This window comes from Heptranchias perlo, chromosome 41 (assembly GCF_035084215.1).
Source record: "Heptranchias perlo isolate sHepPer1 chromosome 41, sHepPer1.hap1, whole genome shotgun sequence".
Lineage (NCBI taxonomy): Eukaryota > Metazoa > Chordata > Chondrichthyes > Hexanchiformes > Hexanchidae > Heptranchias > Heptranchias perlo.
The window spans coordinates 14,490,685-14,516,137 of NC_090365.1; the positions used below are offsets into that span (position 1 = coordinate 14,490,685).

A 25,453-nucleotide genomic window follows, 5' to 3' on the forward strand; every position below is an offset into this window, starting at 1 on the left:
CTAGGATCCTGATAACGACATGCATATGAGGAACATGCATGACCTTGGACATCAGCAGTGTGGAGAGAAGAAAGGGAAAGTACTTTGCAAGTTCTTTGTAGAGGGCAGATGTTCAAAGGTGAGAAAATGCATGTGGAACATCAGTCTTGCTGTAATACATGCTGAAAAACCCGGTGCATCAGGAGACCTGCAACCCCATGACATTCAGTTCTGGCTGATAACATCCAATTAATTGCTCTACTGTATTAGAAAATAGGTTTTGAAAAATTATAATTTGCTTTTGAAGGTAGTGGTTGAATTTATATTATTACATTGTTACTCATTTTCAAGCAAACCCCTTTACCACCATTTGTAATGATTTTAGCCACCCCACCTCCCCAGTATATTCTATTTTCATCCATCTTCTGTATTATTCTTACTGCATACCATTCCTCAGTTGACTGAGGCTGCAGGGTATTTTTTACAGGCTTCTGCCTTGGTGAAACTAGTTGTTAGGAGGTGCACGTGACTTGCTTTCCAACTTCTCTCCCTTCTCTTCTGGGGCACCTAGTATCCAGATGCACTTAGACATGGTATTCATCATGTGAGGGATTGTAGATGCTAATCCACTTCCCATCACTCATTTGCACAGTGTTGTGGCACAATTCTGTCCTTGAGCCACATTTGATAACGTACTGCTTCAGTGCTTTTCTACCCTTGTTTTTTCAATGGATTTTTTAGTTTATTTTCTGCTCCAGTTTTCACCCCATCTCTACTGAAGGCACTCGCTTATCTTGCAGTACAGTGCCACGAGCACTGGTGTCTCCAATACCTACCCCCACCCATGTACCTAATCTACATTTGTGAACCTAGGCAGTGAATCCTGCTCCTCATCTGCATTCACACACAAGGAGTTTCAGCGGGGGTTACAACAGTGATTAGGAATGGAACTGCTGTCTGAATACCCCCTCCAAACCCCAGGGGCGCAGGCTCTAATTATATCACCTCTATCGCTGTCCATAGCTGAGGTCAGTTAATGTAGACCAGAAATCGAACATGAAACTCCAGTCTATTAACCATGTTTTGTGTCAGAACCTGTAATAGAGTGACATGGGTGAGGGTTAATCTTACAAGTCTAAATATATTTGTATATAGTGCAGGTGCAGACTGACTTCCACTGTTTTGAATTACAGTTCACTTACTCTTCAGCAAGTCATCAATTTTAATTTGTAAAAGTAGTCATTCCACTTTTTTTTTTGATTGTGCACAGTGTAGGGAATGTATGTTATGATTAGTCCCAATATTAAAGATTCAGGCTGTGGACATGTTTGGTCATGAAACAGGGCTACCAGCATGCAGCTGGCCCAGATGTGTGAACATGATATGGGTCACTCAAGTGTATGTACAGCCTTTATATAGTTGAAAATCTGGATAATAAATGTCTGTCTCCATTTGATTCCTCAAAATTAGCGGACAGCGACCCTCACCCACACCCTCCCCCCATCCTGGCCCAAAACTCTAAATGCCTACTTCACGCCCTGGTATCATACACAAACTTGTGCCAAAATTTCAAGAACAGAGGTGAAGAAACAGCCTTGCTTGCCATAATGGATTGTACAGTAAACAGTGAAATTCATTTGCACTGGGCTCTTCCTTCAGCTTTGAATTCTTGAACCTGATATAAAGATAAAACATGACTGCACACTTAATTTTGACCCTTGTTTTAGGTTGCTTGCATCCTGCTATGTTTCCTCTTCTAACTAGGTGGCTTAGGGCATTTACTTCTCTGTCCCCATCAATTGATGGATGGCACACTGCTATCTGGTGCACCTGGTCATGTTAACTTTCTCCTCTTCCTGCCTCTTTCTCCTCTCTAATTGCCACATATTGCTCAGTCCACCGGCAGGACTGAGAATGGTCCAAACTTGCCTGTAATGACCTAACAACAGTTGGAACATTTTTGTGATTCTCCAATGGTCTGTCACTATGGTATTGGGCAGAGCTACAGTTTATTTTATCTTTTAATCTCATTCATCTGTAAATTTATAGCAACTGTGCACTGGCTGCATGACTGAAGACTCCGGAGCCATTACGAATGTATGCCCTTTGTGTGACCTGACTATCCCAGCCTGTGACTTTTGTACCTGACCTCTGTTGATGGTGTGTTTATTCATAATAAATATTTGCCACATTGTTTTTTTTGCACAGATTAGGCACAAATGAGAATGGTGAAGGAATATTAACTGTTTTTTATTCTCCTTTCTGCAGGGAGATCAATGCAATTTCAGCCATGATTTAGGGCCACCCAGAAAGCGAGAGCTCTGCAGATTTTACTACAACGGATTCTGCGCTAAAGCAGAAAATTGTTTATACATGCACGATATCCTTTTCTTCTATGTTTCCACTTTGCAGCGATGCAAAACAGAGTACAACTCAAGTCAGGTTCTGATCTGAGCCCAGGACATGTCGGTGTTAGATCTGCTTAGAGGGGCTGTCTCACATCTCTTGGTCTTGACACCAAAAAGGCTATAACTTCAGTGCAGTATAAAGTTGAGTTTAAAAAGTGCTTTGATGTTATTTTGGAGTTCCTGCACACTTCATAAGCTGAAGTAAGGGTTTTAAAAAAAATGATTCGACAAAGCAAACATTCTCAACTGTACTACCAAAACATTCACTATTCACTGTCCGGGACTAGAGCTGTGCTCATTTTAATTTCAGATTTCCAGCAGTTTTTCTTTTCACCTCCACTTTCTAAAAACTGGCTGACAGCAATTAAGATTTCCCATGCTAAGTGACCATTACAATTTTTACTTTCTAAGTAAACAGGAAAATGATGATTGACTGAAAAATTATACTCTTCTTAGTGGGTAACACTCACATAATCACGTAGAAAATTATGGCTAAGTGGGAGGGAGTACAGGAAAATAAATTATTTTTGTGGAGGTTTAGTTTATATTTTAAATCACAAAGGTTTAGTTTTCGTTTTCATTTTATAGATTAATTACAATAAATATAATCATGATTAGGAGTGACTGAGAAGTACGACTAAACGGTGTGACAAAGGAGTTTACAGGAATTAAGTGTTACACTTACAGGAAGTGTTCATGGCGATCTGGTAGCGTAAGTTCGCAGATTGGCAGTTCTGAGGGTGTGCCCGCGGCGAAGATATGGTTCAATATTGTGATAGTCACTGTCAGAAACTGGGGGAATTGTTGGGATTGAGGGATTCATTGGTGCTGGTTTACTAATGGTTTCAATTCTTCTACTGTTGTTGCTTGTGGCTTTCATAAGGATATCAGCTGCACAAGCGGTACTGTCTCACAATCCCCACCACCTTCCAACCAAACCACATTACTAATAGTAACAGTCAATTGTCACGCTGTACAGGCAACGATTGCCTCTGTTACTATTTGTAAAGCAGCTTGTGTCTTTAAAAAGGACACGGCATCACCTTGGCAGCAGAATAATATACTGTCCATTACATGGTACAGTGCTCTTGTCATTATAAAACAGTGTAACATCAGACTAACTGTCATCAGTGTCATGAGAGGCCTGTCAGTATAAACAAATAGCAGATGTCCATAGAATGAAATTAATAATGTCTAGCCATTTCTTTTAGGAAAGGAAACTGCTCTTTAGAATCATAGAAGTTTACAACATGGAAACAGGCCCTTCGGCCCAACATGTCCATGTCGCCCAGTTTATACCACTAAGCTAGTCCCAATTGCCTGCACTTGGCCCATATCCCTCTATACCCATCTTACCCATGTAACTGTCCAAATGTTTTTTAAAAGACAAATTTGTACCCACCTCTACTACTGCCTCTGGCAGCTCGTTCCAGACACTCACCACCCTTTGAAAAAATTGCCCCTCTGGACCCTTTTGTATCTCTCACCTTAAATCTATGCCCCCTCGTTATAGACTCCCCTACCTTTGGGAAAAGATTTTGACTACCTTATCTATGCCCCTCATTATTTTATAGACTTCTATAAGATCACCCCTAAACCTCCTACTCTCCAGGGAAAAAAGTCTCAGTCTATCCAACCTCTCCCTATAAGTCAAACCATCAAGTCCCGGTAGCATCCTAGTAAATCTTTTCTGCACTCTTTCTAGTTTAATAATATCCTTTCTATAATAGGGTGACCAGAACTGTACACAGTATTCCAAGTGTGGCCTTACTAATGTCTTGTACAACTTCGATAAGACATCCCAACTCCTGTATTCAATGTTCTGACCAATGAAACCAAGCATGCTGAATGCCTTCTTCACCACCCTATCCACCTGTGACTCCACTTTCAAGGAGCTATGAACCTGTACTCCTAGATCTCTTTGTTCTATAACTCTCCCCAACGCCCTACCATTAACGGAGTAGGTCCTGGCCCGATTCGATCTACCAAAATGCATCACCTCACATTTATCTAAATTAAACTCCATCTGCCATTCATCGGCCCACTGGCCCAATTTATCAAGATCCCGTTGCAATCCTAGATAACCTTCTTCACTGTCCACAATGCCACCAATCTTGGTGTCATCTGCAAACTTACTAACCATGCCTCCTAAATTCTCATCCAAATCATTAATATAAATAACAAATAACAGCGGACCCAGCACCGATCCCTGAGGCACACCGCTGGTCACAGGCCTCCAGTTTGAAAAACAACCCTCTACAACCACCCTCTGTCTTCTGTCGTCAATCCAATTTTGTATCCAATTGGCTACCTCACCTTGGATCCCGTGAGATTTAACCTTATGTAACAACCTACCATGCGGTACCTTGTCAAAGGCTTTGCTAAAGTCCATGTAGACCACGTCTACTGCACAGCCCTCATCTATCTTCTTGGTTACCCCTTCAAAAAAACTCAATCAAATTCGTGAGACATGATTTTCCTCTCACAAAACCATGCTGACTGTTCCTAATCAGTCCCTGCCTCTCCAAATGCCCGTAGATCCTGTCTCTCAGAATACCCTCTAACAACTTACCCACTACAGATGTCAGGCTCACCGGTCTGTAGTTCCCAGGCTTTTCCCTGCCGCCCTTCTTTCTACAAACTCTGTCCATTTTTCCAAGGACCTCTGAACTGTAGAACTGCTTGCCTCCCGGCCCCCCTCTTTCTAGTACAGTCTTTTTAAAACTTTTAACCTTGGTGTTAGCTAATCAATATTGCTCAATTAACTCTGTCTTCTCTCCTGCTGTTTTCAACCTTAGTGTCCTGCGCATTGGGCCTTGGCAGTGATGCAGAAGGGACGGTATAACCTCCGAGTCAGGTCTGGATCTGAATTCAGAGCCTAGTGGTGTGTGATCACCTCAGGATGGTCCTCTTATAGAGCTTCAGGTTTAGCACCACACAGAGCACATCTCCACTGGGCTGTCAAATCAAGTTTGAAAAGTTCTCGAGGGTTTCTTGAACTTTCTGCTTACTTCATAAACATGAGCTGATTTTTTTTTTTGTCTAGTTCTGAGAGTGCACATGCTCCTCTCAAATCTTTTAGCATTTATCATCTGCAAGTGTGAGTGTATGTGCAAAGCTCTCCCCTAGCCTCCAGAGTTTAATTTAGAGGCAGGTGGTAGTGACAGAATAAACACAGCCTAAGTTCCTCAAACGAGGGAAAAAAAATCTTTGAGAGATGTTTGGCCTGTGCATTATTTATTGAACCTTTAGGAAAAATGAAAAGGCAAAAGTAATTGTGATAATTTTGGTTCATTTTCTCTTGTTAGAAAATTCTGTTACCCTTTCAGGAAAATTATTGTCCTTAATATGCCTCACATGAATTCCCTTGTAAATTCTTTCATACTACTGGAAATTGTTACCAAGGTGACGAGTGCAAATTTTCCCACAGGCATCTAACCGAAGAAACCAGGGAGTTGCTGGACAAGGTAAAGCTATTCCAGGGTTTTCTTTCCCAGTTTTCTCCCTTCCTGTCGGCAGTGACTCTCCTGGGATGCAGTTCCATGGTGGTAGCAGTCCTCGGGAACCTTGCCTGAGTGGTCGTTTTCAGTTGTAATTCTAGACCATGTCCGCAGGTTATTTTATCATGGGGTGGGGGACACATCTGAGCATAATCGTGTTCTCATCCAATGTTCGTATATGAGCACTTTTCAGCAGGCGATCACTGGATAATAATTGAATAATCCTGGCTCATTTCTCTGTCGTCGTTATTCCATGCCATTTGTGGCATTCCAGCGGCTGCTCTGATCAGCTCACAGAACAAACAAGGGATTGAACCAGGGAAATGCCTGATCTGCATTGATAATATGAATGATGCAGGACATTTTTCCTCTGTACCATTTTGGAAGTGCAGAAGCAGATGATTTTTCACTGTTTATTTTAGCTAATATGACTTTCATACCACTGGCACCCGAAATGCTGCCTGCATGCAGGGAAATTGCTTGTTTTAGGAACATCTTACTGTTGCTTTATATTAGAGCCAACTTGATAGATGTGATGTTGGAGCTCCTTGTGCTGTGGAATCTGCCCTACTTGCATTGTAGGGTGATTTTCATATGCACAGTTTGAGAGTTTCATTTCAGATTATCAGACCACAGCCAGGAAAAATGGTGATGGATTCTGTTGTCTCCGGAGAAGCCAGGGAAATCCATCTATTGAGGTGATTCTCCACTCTTCCAGAGGCAGCTTCGCGGCCTCATCTACTTCACATTCTGCCACTGAAGTCGAGCTTTATTAACAGCAGTGCTATAAAGGGAACTTTACAGATAGTTAATCCCCACAGATTGCATAATGGTATTCCAACTGACTGCTCCACAGTGTGGAAGGACACCAAGTTTATGCTTATAGTTAGCAAGGTCCTGGTGTTGGCAGTGCTGTTGGGGGCTTTGAGCAGTGGTGAAGTGCTCCTCACAGAAAATCAGTGGGTGAGTTACCCAAGGCCAGTCTGGTGTACCTTCTGACAAACTGATAGAGGCCTTTAAGATAATAAAAGGGTTTGATAGGGTAGACGTAGAGAAAGTGTTTCCTCTTGTGGAGAGTTCAAAACTAGAGGTCATAAACATAAGATAGTAACTAATAAATCCAATAGGGAATTTAGGAGAAACTTCTTTACCCAGATACTGGTTAGAATGTGGAATGCACTACCACATGGAGTAGTTGAGGCAACTAGCATAGATGCATTTAAGGGGAAGCTGTATAAGCACATGAGGGTGAAAGGAATAGGAGCCATAAGGCCCCTCGAGCCTGCTCCGCTTTCAATAAGATCATGGCTGATCTTCGACCTCAACTCCACTTTCCTGCCCAATCCCAATATACCTTGATTCCCCTAGAATCCAAAAATCTATCCATCTCAGCCTTGAATATACTCAACGACTCAGCATCCACAGCCTTCTGGGATAGAGAATTTCAAAGATTCACAACCCTCTGAGTGAAGAAATTCCTCCTCATCTCAGTCCTAAATGTCCAACCCCATATCCTGTGACTATCCCCACTTTTAAAGGAATTTTATTCCAACTTGCATTCCCCATGCCATGCACCATTCTTTAGCTGAGAAGGTGGACAAGCAGTCTGCTCCCAGGCATCTGCCACTGTCACTCCTGAACAGATTTAAATCGAGTTAACAGCACAGAAATAGGCCATTCGGCCCAACTGGTCTAAGCTGGCGTTTATGCTCCACACGAGCCTCTTCCCTCCCTACTTCATCTAACCCTATCAGCAAGTTGGAATAAAATTCCTTTAAACGTAGGGATAAAAATGAAAACAGTTTGTCATTAAAGTCAGTTTAGGAATCCTGGGAGATGAGATAGCACAGAGTCTTTTCACTTCTGGAAACTTGCATCAATTCCGACCCTAACCACAGTCTCCTCTCTTGACTGGCTGGAAGAATGAAGGTGGACTGTTTAAATCAACTGGCTGCAGCTTCATAGCACAAAGCTGGTTAGAACTAGTCATTTATTGGCAATGAGATTCAGAATGGCCACAAGTGTAAACAGTGTGGCAAATGGGAAAATGTTGCATTGGTTCAGTTGGGATGCTTTTCTGAGGTTGGGGCTGAGGCATATTGTTGGGGCAGAGGGAGGGAGCTTTGCTCTGTAGTGTCGGTATTCTTCACTTAATTAATGCGTTGTAAATGTGTGTCATACTAATTGTGTTTTTTCATCTTTTCAATCAGATGTTAGCCAGTGAGGCAGAAGCTGGTGCAGAGGATGAGAAGGAAGTGGAAGAGCTAAAGAAACAAGGAATCACTCCCTTACCGAAGCCACCTCCTGGAGTCGGGTTGTTACCCACACCACCTCGGCCTCCAATGCCGCCTCCTTCGAATAATCCCAATGTACCTCGACCTCCCATGATGGGTCCGCCACCTCCAGGTCCTCCTCCACCTGGTCTCCCACCACCAGGTCCTCCGCCTCCAGGCCCTCCACCCCCTGGGCCACCATGTCTGCCTGGTCAAAAGAAGATTCCCTCACTCTTTGAGATTGTTGTTCAACCCACACCACATCTAGCACATAAAATGGGAATGAGGTAAGCATTTTGTGCCCTATCCTTAAAGTCTGTTTTTATACTAACTTGTTTCTATAATTATACCCCAGCTATTTTTTTTAAATGGTTTTAAAAAAAAATTTGTAAACTATATGGTGTGATGGAACGGCTAACGATTTTGCCACCAATGATCTGATATCAGTCGCTCTATTCCTTTAATCCAATGGTCAAAGCACCCTGCTCACTTATTTTAGGACAGGAAATCTTTCATCTGTTGAAATCACTAGAGTTAGAATTCTTAGCGCATTTACACAGCTGGTTGTTTGTGAGGAAAGAGGAGATTGAAGAACATGGCTGAAATGTTGGGATTGAGTTGAAACTGAAAGGGGGCAGCAGGCTTGTTGGGCTTCCAATGGGCCTTTCCTCTTACGTTTTTATGGATGGATCACTTTATAGGCTGTTTGTGAACAGCAACTTTTTTAATAGCTTTAATTTTACGGTATAAGTTACATAATAAGAAATAGGAGCAGGAGTAGGCCAATCGGCCCCTCGAGCCTGCTCCGCCATTCGATAAGATCATGGCTGATCTGATCCTAACCTCAAATCTATATTGTGATAGGTTTATATCATATTGGTTTCCAAAATAATAATTGTATTAATAATATACTTACTAGCATTCTTTGTCTTGTACGCTTAAAAACTGATGATTGGAATCATCCCAAATGCAGATGTTTTGTATAGAACTCTTGATGTGACTTTATGACATTTTGGTCCATCGATATCATGGCCTATTGTTTCCATCCATGATTCACCCTCACCCTAAGTTGAGGATTGTAGCGTTCAAGCCATGCGCACACACATAATCTAGGCTGATGCCCAAATGCAGTTTTGAGGGAGTGGTACGTTGTCAGAGATGCCATCTACTTGTTTAGTGAATGTTAAAAGCTATAATTGGTTGGCATTCTTGGAGGATGAAATCAAATGAATAGAAGGGCTTTCTTCATCCGAACCTTTCTTGACGTGGATTTTCATGATGTCACAAGAGGCAGGGCTCAGAGAAGGTATTTAGAGTCATAGAGTTATACAGCACGGATAGAGGCCCTTCGGCCCATCGTGTCCGCGCCGGCCATCAGCCCTGTCTACTCTAATCCCATATTCCAGCATTTGGTCCGTAGCCTTGTATGCTATGGCATTTCAAGTGCTCATCCAAATGCTTCTTGAATGTTGTGAGGGTTCCTGCTTCCACAACCCTTTCAGGCAGTGAGTTCCAGACTCCAACCACCCTCTGGGTGAAAAAGTTCTTTCTCAAATCCCCTCTAAACCTCCCGCCTTGTTTTCCATTTCCTGAGACCTGCCATTTTAGGTCTTTCCTTTCTACAGGGAGCTACTCAGCTATGATAGCTTTGGAGCCATCTTTATATGAAATTGAAAAGTTCAGCATCCGATCTGGCTCTGGATGTAGATTGAAGTCAACTCACAGAATCCTACGAGATTACGGCAACATTTGCTCTAATGTTTCTATTGATGCAGAAATAATACAATTGTCCTCAAAGGATAAATGTTGTAAGACAGTCGTTTGCAAAACAAGCATGAGTTTGAGAATAACATTGATTAATGTTCTTTTTCCACATAGGCCACGGTTCCCACCACCACCTCCTAGATTCCCAGGGCCTCCGGGACCTCCAGGACCTCCTGGGCCACCAGGACCTCCCATGGGTCCAGGACCTGCTCCAGGTATGGGACCAGGACCGGGTCCCATGCCTGGCCCAATGCCTGGACCTATGCCAGGCCCTGGCCCAGAGGAGATGCCGCTGGGCCCTGGAATGAATCCAGGACCACCACTAGGACCGGGGCCTCCAATGGTACCATTTATGCAAGGAGATCCAGGAATGATGCCCCCTGTTCCTTCTGCACCCAATTTCTATGATAACTACTATCAACAGCAGGGAATGCAGATGGACCCTGATCAAGATGGAGAAGAAGGTAGGACACAAGTTATGTACCTTACCCTTTCCAGTCCAGGACATACTGAGGTAACATTTGGCAAATATCCCTGTTTGGGATTAAAATAAAATAGGAGTCCAAAACAGAAAATTGAGTTTACTTTAAAATTAGAAATTCCTAGCTTGAAAACCATGCTGTCAATCAGTTCAAAGGAAATACAGTGCTGCATAATTATTCTGTGTTTTCATCACACATCAGTAATATTCAGGAAGCTAACATTAAGATTTGATAGCATACAAATGAATGTGGAGAAGTCATTTACAAATGTTTTCAAGCTGTTTAATAGGTAAAATTCCCCTGGCCTTTTTGAATGCACAATTATTTTATTTCATTTGGGTGACTTTTTATGTTAAGAAAAGTGAGGGATATCGGTTTCCTCCGTGTCTGTATCAGGCACTCCAAGGTTAGGTACAGCACAGATCATATGCAGAGAGAAGTACCATCCACTCTGCACCATCACTGTGCCTTACTTTCAGCTTTAGAGGAGCATCCCTCGTAGACTAGTGCGACAGTTCTTTCCCAGATGAGTCATTCTTTTAGCCTCCTTGAGTGAGATTAGTGCCAGTTTGTGCCCAATTAATGGCGGTGCTGTAAACCCGACAACCTGACAACTAGACTGAATCTGCTCAAAAGCATCTCACTTTGGAATATTACAGTGAGCAGAGAGGGCTGACTTCTTTAACTTAGTCAGTCTGGGCTGGAGTCAATTCAGCGCTGTGCTGCAAATCCACCATACCACCCATCCCTCAGCAAACAGCTGGTAGCATAACCAACTTGTTGCATCTGTGATCTTGGATAGGCCATCAGTAGAAGGTAAAACAGCTTCCGTAGAGACTGAGGAAATACTGGAGGGTGGGTTAACGCGGGCTGCTGGTTATAGAAAGGCACGAACAGTCACCTGGGAGCAGGTCACCTGCCTGACTGTTCTCTTGGCCAGGGAATAGGCCAAAGAAGATTAGTTTTCAAATGGGATCATACATATAAAAATAAATTGTTTACTTTTTAGACTAGATTTGGACTATTTCCACTTTGTCACCTTATGTTCCAAGTCTTGATGCATTGTGTTATGTACTGAAAGTTCATTATTTGGGGCAAACTAAAATTGGTCTATGGGCAGGCATAAAGGAAAAGTAAACATGAATGATGATCAAAGGAATTATAATTAGAACATCCATATTTAATGACTATCAAATAGTGTAGAGAGCAAGATATGCAAGAAAGGTGGATATTATTCTCTAGCATTTACAGAGAATGAAAAATAAATGGTATTCTGCAGTGAATATACAGTAATTCAGATGATACAGGTGCTAAAAACAATCCAGACATTGTGACCTTTCTAACATCACAAGAGAGCAGGTGAAAGATGTGATAATATGTGAGTCATTGAAAACATTTCCATCAAGTGCGATAGAGCCTGCCAAGGAAAACAGAAGCAGATACTCAAAAATGCAGTATTGGCACTCTGCAGTGCCCTGAAGATACTTGTAGAGTATTGAACCAGTGCAGAGTTTATTCTCAATCAAAAATTAGCTGCACAAGTTTATTCAACGATGAGTGGAATCTGCAACCTTGGACAGAATGGAGATTTTTTTAAAGCATGTCTGGAACACAGTCCAAAGTACTTCCATTTGAAATGAATTGGATGAGTTGATTAGCCTTGCACTGTTTCCATTTATTTTTATATTCTTATTAATGAGCTTGCCTACTGCTCATTTATAAATGTAGCTTGATTCTTACTAGACTCGTAGGGTTAATTAGTTTATTATTGCTGCTATAGTGTCACAGTAAACACCTATGTGTTGCAGAATCATTTTGTAATTACACCTTTCCAAGTAAGTTATGCCATAATAGCTCCATTTTGAATGTATTTTGAACTCTATTAATAATGTAAAAAAGGAAAAGTTATGTGTTGGACAGTTTTATTGCCTTCTCCACCTCCAATTTTCTCAGCTCTCCTGAAGGTGCTGTCTCATGCTAAGATACAGTTCTGTGAGCCAGCTGCCCTGTAGTACCTCACCGATGTCACCATTCTCAATATGTGATCCTGAACAGTGAGTAGTGGCAGGCTGTTCAACTTCGGAAAACATAACAGTCTCACCAGCATCCAAATGGGTGCTGGATAGAGATCAAGCAGGTTGCCCATATGATAGAGCTGCATCATTAGAGCAGGTGCAAGTAGAGACCAGACCTGGTGGCTCTCCATGGGGGGGAAGGGAAGCGACTGACGAAACTGAAGTTATCAACTGTATTCTTCAACTATTTTTCCAATTATATAGAAAGATAACATTTGGCTATTGAAAGTACTCCCTCAGACTTTTTTTTCTCCTTCAATCAATTCATATTTTAGCTGAGGCAACATATTATAACACTAGAAGCACTATCAAAGCACTGGGGATTTTGGATTCAGTTGCCCGTTTTCAGTCATGTTGAGTTACCTGTTTGATCTCTTTGTGCAGAAAACATTGAAAGACCGGTTACCCCAGAATCCTGTTGTGTCCCTCCCAGCGTATAGTCGAAAAGCACTTTTAGCAAAGGTCTAGGAGCAGAATGATTTTTCATCCGCTTTGGTTTGGGCGATATGTAGTTTAGGGAGAAAATGGAGGGATTTGCACCTTCACAAAAAGATGAATTGGAACAATGTTCAAACTTTTTGTCAAATGGTTGCTACACCTGTCCACCTACTATAAACCGCATAGAACAATCACTGGTGCCTATGAAACAGGTTGATTAGCCCAAACAGTGACCCTATTGAACTGCTACGAAACAAGTAAATCGAAAAATAACATCTATATTTGCTGTGAAACAAGTAAAAGTTATTTTTTTTTAAAAAAGCTTTTAGGTTGAATTTGGTGAGATGCATGAGGATAATCGGCCAGTTCCACAGAAAGTAACCGATCCATCTTTGCTCATTGCTTTTGTTAATTTCTGTGACAGGTGACTATGAAGAGATGGATGAAGGAGATGGCCAGCCAGTTCTGCTCCAACAGATTGATGAAATGGAGGCTGAGGAGAATGGAGGTGTCCCATCCAGTCAGAAACCAGCTGTGAATATCCCTGACTTCCTTCCTGCGGCCCAGCGGGCACTCTTCCTACGCATTCAGCAAAAGCAGCAGGAGGAAGAGGAGAAGGCAAAGAGAAGAGCAGACAGCAGCCAGCGGGAGAAAGAAAACGAGGAGGGTAGGTATTGCGTGTTAGTTCTGATTAGACCACTCGGCTCCAGACCTCATAACAGCCTTGGTCCAAACATGGACAAAAGAGCTGAATTCCAGAGGTGAGGTGAGAGTGACTGCCCTTGACATCAAGGTAACATTTGACCGAGTGTGGCACCAAGGAGCCCGAGTAAAATTGAAGTCAGTGGGAATCAGGGGGAAAACTCTCCAGTGGCTGGAGTCATACCTAGCACAAAGGAAGATGGCAGTGGTTGTTGGAGGCCAATCATCTCAGCCCCAGGACATTGCTGCAGGAGCTCCTCAGGGCAGTGTCCTTGGCCCAACCATCTTCAGCTGCTTCATCAATGACCTTGCCACCATCATAAGGTCAGAAGTGGGGATGTTTGCTGATGATTGCACAGTGTTCAGTTCCATTCACCCCTCAGATAATGAAGCAGTCCGTGGCCACATGCAGCGAGAACTGGACAACATCCAGGCTTGGGCTCATAAGTGGCAAGTAACATTCGCGCCAGACAAGTGCCAGGCAACGACCATCTCCAACAAGAGAGAGTCTAACCACCTCCCCTTCACATTCAATGGCATTACCATCGCCGAATCCCCCACCATCAACATCCTGGGGGTCACCATTGAAACTTACCTGGACTAGCCACATAAATACTGTGGCTACAAGAGCAGGTCAGAGGCTGGGTATTCTGCGGTGAGTGACTCACCTCCTGACTCCCCAGAGCCTTTCCACCATCTACAAGGCACAAGTCAGGAGTGTGATGGAATACTCTCCACTTGCCTGGATGAGTGCAGCTCCAACAACACTCAAGAAGCTCAACACTATGCAGGACAAAGCAACCCGCTTGATTGGCACCCCATCCACCACCTTAAACATTCACTCCCTTCACCACCGGTGCACCGTGGCTGCAGTGTGTACCATCTACAAGATGCACTGTAGCAACTCGCCAAGGCTTCTTCGACAGCACCTCCCAAACCCATGACCTCTATCACCTCGAAGAACAAGGGCAGCAGGCGCATGGGAACAACACCACCTGCACGTTCCCCTCCAAGTCACACACCATCCTGACTCGGAAATATATCGCCGTTCCTTCATCGTTGCTGGGTCAAAATCCTGGAACTCCCTTCCTAACAGCATTGTGGGAGCACCTTCACCAAACGGATTGCAAGGTTCAAGAAGGCAGCTCACCACCACCTTCTCGAGGGCAATTAGGGATGGGCAATAAATGCTGGCCTTGCCAGTGACGCCCACATCTCATGAATAAGAAAAAATAGGCTTTGTAAAATAAATATCTTTATTCGATGTCCCAGTGCAAGTCACAATTAAAGTAGCAGACTTGTTTTTAGTCATCCTTAAATACTGTGTGGTTGTTACCCACAATATTTGAAAGCTTGTTGCAAATATCTTCAAAATTCAATACATTGTGTTAAGTAAACTACACCTATTGTATTCAAACTCATGTTTAATGTGGTAGCCAAATAGTACCAAAAATGGTACTCCACTCATTGGGCTCAAATTTGATTCCTCACTTCAAGTCAACAGTCAAAGTCTGTTACCTGAGTATTGATAGTTCTTGTCAGGCTATAAGATGGGCTACAATGCACATTAGCAGGGAGACTTGTTCCACTGTGTGAAGTGCATCTTCTACTGCCTGATACGGGCCAGTATTGACACCAGTAAGTCCATGTTTTGCAAGAAAGGTATTTGGCTTATTAATCCAGAAAGAATCTGCACTTTTTCTGCCCCCATTACAGCATCCAACTATTTAAATTATAGCCTTCATTGCTGTACCTGGGAGTCTGTTTGACACAGTTAATACTCTGTGTATGAAAAACTTCCCTGACATCAGTTCTACATTTACCTTTCTCCAGTTTGAGCCCATGTCCTCATGCCTCACTTTATATGATTTAACCTGAAGTAGTGGTGCCTTTTCTTTACCGTTTACTATCTTGCACCTGGTACCCTCTTAGTCATTTTCCAGGTTTCAACCTGTCTCACCCTATATGGCTATAGTTGAGGCAGAAAAGTATAGAAATGGGGTTTAATAACATATATTAAATTACACCACAAAGTATATTAAAAATTTGTGCACTTTCTTAACTTAATAGAAGAGTAGCTGTCACCTCAAACTGAAGTAACTTTTAAAGTAATGTGCTGCTGTGTGTTTTGTAGGTGATGGTGATAATTGGTACTCAAGTGATGAAGAGGAAGGTGGAAGTAGTATGAGCTCCATATTAAAAACACTTCGTCAGCAGTCTGCCAGCAAGCCTCAAATGCAAGCTTCGTGGGTGGCACATAACAAGAACGGTAACAGCCAGAGTGCTGCTGATCCGCGCCTACAGAAGGAGAGGCAGGCAAGTGGAAATCGACCCTTGGATCCTCGGATTTCGAGGGACCCCAGGCTGTCTCGAAGCACAGAAAACACTTCAGGAAGTTCTGGATCTGATACAGCTGCTGCAGAAAGCAGGACTGTAATGGTGCCTAAAACAGACGCTGCTCATCAAACTGTCCCCAATGTAAAGTCTCAAGCAGTAATTAACGAGGAGGAAGGAGAGAGGATTCTGAGGGACAGGCCAGTAGTCATTCCGCTTGATCCGCTGCCAGGTTCTTCACTGAGGGATCCCAGGTCTCAGCTTAAACAGTTTAGCCATATTAAAATGGACATCTCTCTTGGGAAGCCCCATTTTGCTAAAAGTATCTTGTGGAGCCCAGAGGACCTGATCCCACTGCCCATTCCTAAGCCAGATCCTGTTGCTGTTCCTGTGCCCTTCCCAGCATTGGACCCACGGTTGAATCGTTCTCCGCAAACTGGGCCTTCGGACCCCCGACAGCGCATTGCTGACCCAGTAGTGGAGCCCACCCAGCCAACGCCAAGTTCTGTCCTTCCAGACTTGGGCTTATTATCTAGAATATTGAAGAGTGTGGATGCTTCAGCAACCAAGACGACCGCACAGAACGACAAGCCTTCTGACCCCAGGATGCGAAAGATACCTGCTGACCCAAGGCTGCTGAGGTCCGCTGGTGGACTCCAAACCTCTAACTCCCAATCTGGAAAACCAACGGAACAAAATGAGCCCCCTGCCCCACCTGTAGTGAAGGATTTGGGTGCCAGTCTTGCACCATATGACCCCAGGTTGGTTACTGCTGGTGGCCAGAGCAGAGGAGGAGCTGGAGGACAGAGCACTATGCTGAGTGGCATTAGCTTGTATGATCCAAGAACTCAGAGCACCCAAGGTGCAAATGTTCGAAGCACAGAGTCTTCCAGTGAAGGAAACCTTCCGCTTAAAGGGTTGGACGTCCCTAAAAGTACAAGTAAGCCAAAAGAGCCATTGTTTGTAAGGAAATCAGCGTTGGATCAACTGGAAAATGAGAAGTCAAGTTCAGAAACACCCACAGACAGATACAATAGTTACAACAGGCCCAGGCCAAAACCAGCCACTCCTGCTGCCCCCACACAGGAGGCGGGTCAAACAGGAGTGCACAGCCTCCCAGTGCCATCTTTGTTTGGACTGATTCACCCACAGTTTTCTGAGGTGAAGCAGGCCAGTAAATCTGGCTCAGGCAGTCCCTTTGGTGGGAACAGTCCTCCCGAGGAAAGCGAGCAGGATGCAACCTCCCTGAAAGATGTTTTTAAAGGGTTTGATCCCACTGCGTCACCATTTTGTCAGTGAATTGTAAAAGGACAGTGAATGCTGCATTTAACCTTGTGTATATTTAACCTCACAGCAGGGGCTGGACACAGTGTCGGGCAACGTTTTATCATATTCCTTAACTTTGTAATTTAATACAGTAATAAATGTGAATATGCTTCGAAACCAGGTGATAGAATTCACCGAGCTGAACGTTAGTTCAGAAGACCAATATCTGAATCCAACATGTGATTCAGGCAGTTAGTTTAGACTGTTCAAAAACAAAACAAGCAAAAATATGCTTTTTTCAGTTATTGACTCTTATGCATTCTTTCTAAAAGACAAGTCAGTCTGTCTGATGAAAGTGACAAAAACACTTGTCTGACGAGACAGAGAGCTCCTACTGATGTTGGAAAAATTTAAATAGAAGACAAGAGATTGGTATTTTTCCGACAGGACACAGTCTTTTAGAAACACTGCAGTGTAGTTATATGTAGAAGTACATAATTGACGTCGAATGTAGATGTAATATGATACGAGTTGAATGGTGCATTTGTGCAATGAACCTCCTATACATTTAGATACAGTCTTGTGGGTTCCTGAGTTTACTCTTTCCTGCTCGATGTGGGGAGTGAATTGTGTTCAATGATGAAGGGGCTAAGGCTGGTTTATATCAAATAACCACGGCCAGCTGCAGCCTCTTCAACACCAGATACCCCCATTCTGCGAGGCAGAACTCGCTAAAACATTTCAGATGTAAGGCTGTGAAACTTCCCAGACTTAAAAAAAAAGAAACCCTACTAGAAATGTTGAATGTCTTAAACATGTATTTTAAAAATACACACATATATGTATATAAACTCCACTCTTGGCAAACTGAGGGACAGTATTCAAAAATAACAGAATCTTTTTTAATCGAAAAAAAATGTTTAAAAAAAAAAGAAGCCTCTGACAGCCTTGGTACCTGCTTCCCTGGAAGCTGTGCCGAGAACTGCCTTAGAACTGCCCACTGTTTTTGTGCATTCCTGGAACTTGTCCAAATTGGACAGGTGGGTCTTCCAAGTTACCGAGGCTTTCTCAGTTCAAGGATTCCACTATCCATGACATATTCACAACAGACTCCAAATACTGTATATTGAAGCATTTCTTCTGTGGAGAAATCATGCACAAGGTGCTGTTTTGTTTTACTTTTGTTTTAATATCTTTATATGGTAAATATGTACAAAAAAGCAGAGAAAAAGTCAAGCATTCAATTAGTTTTAGGTCTGTTTGTATCTGCATCTTAGGCACTGAAGAATCAGAGATTGATGGATTAGTGTAGAATAATCTGATTGAAGAAAATAAAATGTTTTTTCCGTCATAAGGCTCCCACATTTCCTAAAATTCAGGTCAGACGCACAGTGACAAGTTCATTTGTTTTTTTTTATAGTCTATGTAAATAAGTGGGGTTTGCTGTTTAAATTTAAATTGTAACATAAAGTTTCCACTAGCACTGCACTAACTCCAATGAAAGAGTTTAAATTATTTTTCTACTCATTATTTGTAAATATGTTTCTAAGAGGAGTCGTAGTGCAGATGCTTCTGTGCACTGTGCTGCAAACAGTACCAGTGAGGAATTCTCCAGTTACAGTGCTGTAAATTTAATACTGTGCTCACTTGTCAGATGGTTGTAAATTTCCAAAGTTAGCAACCAAATCCAAGTGTTAACCGGACTAACCACCCGACTCGGCCTCAACAAGTCACATTCCATATTGCGATGAATTATCTCGGGGCAAGTAATCGAGCAGATGTGCTTCCAGCAGCTCAGAAAGTCAGATAGTTCATATAAAAATTACCTGTTAATGTCAATAAGGAATAAAAATGAGAGTTTTGACATGGACTGAGATGAGCAGAGTAATATGTTCACTGCTGGCTTTACGTGTTGGCACTAGGTGTCATTGCAGGGTCAGTTTGTAGGATGATGTGACATTGAGGCATGGCTGAAGGTTTACAAGTAAGGCTGAGATAACTGCCATGGTGGGGGGCGGGAATGGGAATATTGTGATGGATTATATTTGGGTGTACACACAAAGTAGGAACTAGACATGACGTGGGGCCAAAGGGAGCGTTTTTTTGGTTGGTTAGTTGGCTTGTGTTTGAAATCCTGTTGGGGTAATGTATCGGTTTATGTTGTGGATTTATTCCTGATACCAGGATTTTAAATAGCATGATATCCAAAATGAAGACCGCCTCTGTGGAGTTTACTTTGTAATGATGCTGTCTGGAAGAGAGGTAGCTCTCTTGTTCGTGGGACAGTTCAGTCAAATATATTTTTATTACATATATATATATATTGTATAGTGACTAACCCTTTGGTGTACTCCGTTGGTGTAATCAGTATTTATTACACAAAGTTGTAATGCTCTTTGTCCTTCTGTTCTCACTCAGCACTCATTGTGGAAGACCAGTAGCTGCTGGCTGAAGTTGCACAGTGCATTCTAAGTTTTATTTAAGTTCTATATGAACTGTACATATATTTACAGTAGCCGATATTTTGAATGTTTAACAGGCATAACCCAATCGTGGGGTTCAGTAAGTGTTATGAAATGCTGGAGCACTGATACCTTTAGAACCCGTTGACCAGGTTCTCTGACCTTTAATTCTCTTCCAAAATATTTGTTCTATTTCACTAACAATTCAGAGATTATGTCCTTTTTTAATGAGGTGTATTTATATCTTTATGTACAAATTGCTAAGGATCTCTATAAATTATCTCCCCTCTTCTTATTTCTTATTACTTATTACTTTGGCCACTCGAGCAATGTAACCAGCCAGCCATTTCTTACAGGTTATCTTAGGCTGGGATTTAGTAATGCACACACACTCTCAGTTTTCTTTCCAGGGCTAAGATGGGCTGATATTTGAAGCACATTTTAGCCTTGTTGCATAAGTACTTCTTCAGTGTTATCACATGAGATAATTATGAAACTAACTTAATTTAATTGATTTTTAAAGTCTGAACAAGTACAATCTTTTCCTCTTTAGATTTTAATTTCTCATTAACTGACGCTCGAAATAGGAAAATGTCTAAAAATGTGTGGTAAAAGTTGTAAAGATTTTGAAATCGTGTCCCTTGTGGGTCTGTCAGTGAATATGGTCAGTCACGGTGCCACCTTGGTTTTGGCGTTTATTGAAATGGGAAGTAAGGTGTGAATTTTAACACATCAGATGCATTGTGTAGTCCCTTTCATCACTAGATGAATGTTCTATCTTCTGAATGTACCAAATAGGAATTGATGCATTTTCAGGAACTTAAGCTACAAAAGTGGAGAACAAACCTTTTAACAAGCAGTATTAACAACATAGGATATTCAGGAGTTAAAGTGGAAGTAATGTAGATTATAGATGGTTTTGAAACTTATAACGTACTTCACTCATGGCAAATAATCAAATTGCCATTTGGCTTCTTTCCCCGATCTATCCAGATCAATTGTGATACAGTTGAAACCAAATTAAATATGATTTACTTGTTATGTGGCACGTTTGTTAATAAAAATGCAATATACATGCCATGAAAAGTACAACTGAAAGTGAGCTGCAATTTAATTTTTGGGTTGGCTAAAGTAAAGTGACCTCTTTCACCAAGTCTGTGACTTCTGAAATCCCTGGGTGTCGTCTGCTCTGTGCGATAGCAAATGGGGTAAAATGTTTACGAGATTAGCTGCATTATTGATGCTCTGTCAATATGTCGTGCTGTGATGTTGATGAGAGGGGCCTTGTGCTTTTAATTCTGTAGCTAAGGGTTACTTAAAAGATTCACTGCGCTAGGTTGGATGACATCGCAAACATGTTTTACATTGGACAATATTATGGAACGTGTGTTTTATTTGAGATTTGCCACTGGGCACTGCAGTATTGCTGCTTGTAACTGATAGGTGTCTAGAGGGAGAAAGAAGCAGATACTGTAAGAGGTCAGATCCAAATCAACTGATCTAGGTTTAAAATTTAGGGTTAATCCGAAGTGAATCTAAATGGAACAGTTGTAGATCACTTCAAATGAATTTGGATTAACCTTAATTTGGATTAATTTCCGAGCGGCCAAGCTGGAAAGCACTGTATGTGCGAGTGTAGGTATATGGCTTGAACTGCAAACACATTTTGGGAAATTTATTCTTGGATTGGGATTATTCAAAAGGCTTGAGGCTGGAAAGTGCACAATGTCTCATCATCATAGTCATGATGAAATTCCTTTACTGTTTCAACTGAGGAGTTAATCCCTTCAAAGTAAACTGGTTTGAACTTCTGTTAAAATAATATAATGTGATTTTAAAAAATGAGTTTTGTTTGCAGGCTTATAATCCTTGAAGTACACGGGGTGAAAGTGTCTTGGCCAGTGGGGCATTATAGCTTTGATTCAAATCCACTTTGTGACAGTGTGGATTTTTATTAAACAGTGGGGTTCTTGGCAGTTTTGGATATAAAATTTGAACCTGCTTGTAATGGGTTTAAGCATAAAGAACCCAGAATGTAGTTGAATCGATTGATTCTGTATGTATAAAGTATTATGGAGTACCAACTCCAAAATGAATTAGAAGGATTTACATAGGCTCGAATAGTTCCTGCGACATGGATTGCAGTGGTCTTGATTCAAATTGATCAGATCCTCCCAGTACATGTTGAATTCTTTATTGTGGATCGATTATTAATTAGATTCAATTGGTGAAGATTGGGTTTTAATGGTTTGGCTAATGCACGCACACAGAATTAGTCAACCACACAGTTTCTTGGGCCAAATATTATCAACACATACAACGTCTGCACTGATTCCTAGACCAGTTGTAACAGTTCAGCTAACATGTCAAGAAAACACAGCTAAACGTCACATAACACTTCGCTATTCGACTAGTGGCAGCTCTACTCTCCATGCACGAGATGTACAATATACGGTGAAGTGTTGCCTCATGCTGGGTCCAGCCTCTTCAGACAGCTACCACAAACCTGTTTCTCTTGTATATGTAAAAAAAAATCAGTCTTTGTATTTAACTGTCTTTGAAATGAACGTATTAATTAGCTTATTAATTAGTTAAACTATATATCTTTTTTTAAAGAAAAGATGCTATTTGAAGGGAGGGAGAGGCATGCTGAAAACGCTAGTGTAAGTGTGTTTCTGTGCACCCTTAAAATCACATGTCTTTTGTGATAGGTAGATTGTGTTGTCATGTATCCTTTTCATCAGCTTTTTAACCAACAGCTAATAAAAAGTACAGTATTGATATTTTATTCTCTTGGAGATGGGTGCCTCCTCGGTCTCTGAGGCAGTAGTTGGGGACTGTAATTAGCTTCAGTGCCTGTAGGTTATGGTTTGTATTCATGATCGCTATCTAGTGACCACTGCTATACAGTGTCTGTGTTTGGACATTGGTTGAGGACAGGATCGGGTTCTGTCATACCTTCCATGGTCAAGTAGCCCACTGACACTCGCTGTCTAGGCTCACAAATAAAGGGCACTTGAGCAAGGTACTGAAGGGTTGCTGGCACTCATGGGACTGTACTCCAGTGTGAGCCGGTGCCTTCGTGAGGAGTAAATGGAAAAATAAGCTAAGAACCTGGGCTGTGGGGATCTATGAGTCTTCAGCTGAAAGTCGGTTCACTGAAATACCAACAACAGTGGGGAGGATGGCAGTGGGTGGTGCAGTGATTTAGACATTTCTTTCACTCCAGCTGATGGGATAAAAGTTTCCTCTGCTGGTATGCAGATGGAACCGGGCAGTCTACGTCAGCTCCCAAAATTCGGCACTAATCAATCCCACTCAGATAAGGCACGGGGAGGAAATGGCGAAGAATATCCAAGATGTTTTTCTGAGGTTGGGGCACGTTGTCAGGGCTGCGTAAATGAACCATCCAATCATGTTATATTTGACCTGGGAGTGCTTAATACTGCCAACTGTGCCCGAAAATTCCCCAGCACTGACATCCCTTACCCATATGAGCACATCAAGGATCTTGACCAGGAATCGCTGGGTAGTGCCTGCAAATAATACCCTGTTACTACAAATTTATTTTTGTCACTAAAAAGTACAATGATTTGTCATTTTGATCATCGAACGTGTTGGTTTTAAATAGACTGTTTCCCACCCCCTGACCACACTTTTAATTAAATATAGATGCTGCGACCATTGGTTAAGACGGGTTAGCATTATATCAGTAAATAAAGCAGTCCTTGGATAAAGTAATCCTTCCAAAAGCTCATAGTTTAAGATTTTTTGTGGTTGAGTTCAGGATATTAAGTCTCAATATATGCTGTCTGCAGTCAACAGCTTACAGGCAAAGGCAAGTACTTTCTGTTGAAAGTACTTGTCATCTGTTCCATATTATACATTTTATAATATATATTACGACTGGAGGAGTTCCATGTATTCCCAGAAGGTGCATTGCAGTGGGGACTATGAATTCAAGCAGAACTAAAAAATGATCTTGAACAGTTGCCGTCCAGGAATGTGTGCTGATCGAGTATGCAGCAGCCCCGTGTGTCGGCATGTTTTCCAGGAGTCAGTGGTTCTCAAATCAGCCCCCTGTCCAAATTTGCTACTGAAATGAATGGAACTGCTCCAAAGTGACCAGAGCTCCTCCTTGTTAATGACATCACTGTAAGAGGTAAAAATGTGATGTTTCTAAAAATAAAATCATGAAACCTTTTTCAAAATATATTTATAAATAGACCCTGAAGTATATCTTTGAAATAAAATGATGCCAGACATCCCTTCCCCTTTAAGCAGTCAATTCAGATTTGTCCTGAAATTGATGGGTTAGTATAGCTAGATCAATAACATATTCAAAATCTTACTTTCTGTGTCAACGTTTTCATTAGAAATTCCTATGTCAACATTTATAATGGAAACTGCCAAAGTAAACGGTCACACTTAATTACATCCTCCCACCAGTGGTAGCGCAATAGTGGATCAGTTTTGCATCTCCCAGCTCGCCAGCCTGTACTCAAAGAAACTCCTATGCTGAGATCAGTTCTATTTTTCTGTTTCCCAAATTACCCTTAGTTTTGCTATTTAACTTTGATATCAAAGTAATATGTAAAATATAAGAACAGAATGTATGACTTGAAAACAGGGACTGAATTTTGTCTGCACGTCCTGGTCCAATCATCAAGTGCCCTCCAACCCATTTCACCTGAAGACTATATTTAGTCCTGACACCACAGGTGATTGGCTATTGTTAAATGAATATATATTTATAAAGTATATGGTATAATTTATTTTCTGATAATTCGCTGCTGACAATAAACTAAATAGCTTAGTACTAGTGTCCAGATAACATGCATGCCTCTGAAGCTTTACTCTTCATCTAACCCCGTGCTGTATCTGCCCTGGGAGTGTTTGATGGGACAGTGTAGAGGGAGCTTTACTCTGTATCTAACCCGTGCTGTACCTGCTCTGGGAGTGTTTGATGGGACAGTGTAGAGGGAGCTTTACTCTGTATCTAACCCGTGCTGTAGCTGATCTGGGAATGTTTGATGGGACAGTATAGAGGGAGCTTTACTCTGAATCTAACCCGTGCGCTGTACCTGCCCTGGGAGTGTTTGACGGGACAGTGTAGGGAGGGCTTTAATCTCTATTGAACCCCTTCTGTATTTGCCCTGGCAGAGTTTGATGGGACACTACAGAGGGAGCTTTACTCTGTATTTAACCCGTGCTGTACCTGCCCTGGGAATATTTGATGGGACAATGTAGAGGGAGTTTTCATAGAATTATAGATAGAAAAGTTACAGCACAGAAGGAGGCCATTCGGCCCATTGAGTCCGTGCCCGCTCTACCCAAGAGCAGTCTAGCTAGTCCCACTCCGCCGCCCTATCCCCGTAGCCTTGCAAATTTTTTCCTTTCAAGTACTTATCCAGTTGCCTTTTGAAGGCCATGATTGAATCTGCCTCCACCACCCCCTCGGGCAGTGCATTCCAGATCCCAACCACTCGCTGCGCAAAAACGTTTTTCCTCATGGTCTTCAAATGGGAACTGGATAAGTACTTGAAAGGAAAAAATTTGCAGGGCTACGGGGATAGGGCGGGGGAGTGGGACTGGCTGGATTGATGTTGCATAGAGCCAGTGCAGACTCAATGGGCCGAATGGCCTCCTTCTGTGCTGTAACCTTGCTATGTCACTATTCTTTTTCTCCAATCTGTCTGGAAACTTACACACTTGCTGAGGACTGACTGTCCTTGTGTAAGTGGCCATTCTTCATTTGTGTTAATGAGTG

The 25,453-nt window shown here is 42.1% G+C and overlaps 1 protein-coding gene across 1 annotated transcript in view; it reads left to right on the forward strand.

Annotated features, from left to right (window-relative positions):
- Window positions 1–22,464, forward strand: part of zc3h4 (zinc finger CCCH-type containing 4) — a 39,132-nt gene extending 16,668 nt beyond the window's left edge. Inside the window, exons 6-12 of the mRNA XM_067975146.1 lie at window positions 5–118; window positions 2,248–2,359; window positions 5,745–5,854; window positions 8,098–8,447; window positions 10,039–10,388; window positions 13,344–13,586; window positions 15,756–22,464. Coding sequence (XP_067831247.1) covers window positions 5–118; window positions 2,248–2,359; window positions 5,745–5,854; window positions 8,098–8,447; window positions 10,039–10,388; window positions 13,344–13,586; window positions 15,756–17,254 — 2,778 coding nt within the window. The 3' untranslated portion in view covers window positions 17,255–22,464. The remainder of the gene's footprint in view (window positions 1–4; window positions 119–2,247; window positions 2,360–5,744; window positions 5,855–8,097; window positions 8,448–10,038; window positions 10,389–13,343; window positions 13,587–15,755) is intronic.
- Window positions 22,465–25,453: the final 2,989 nt, after the last annotated feature.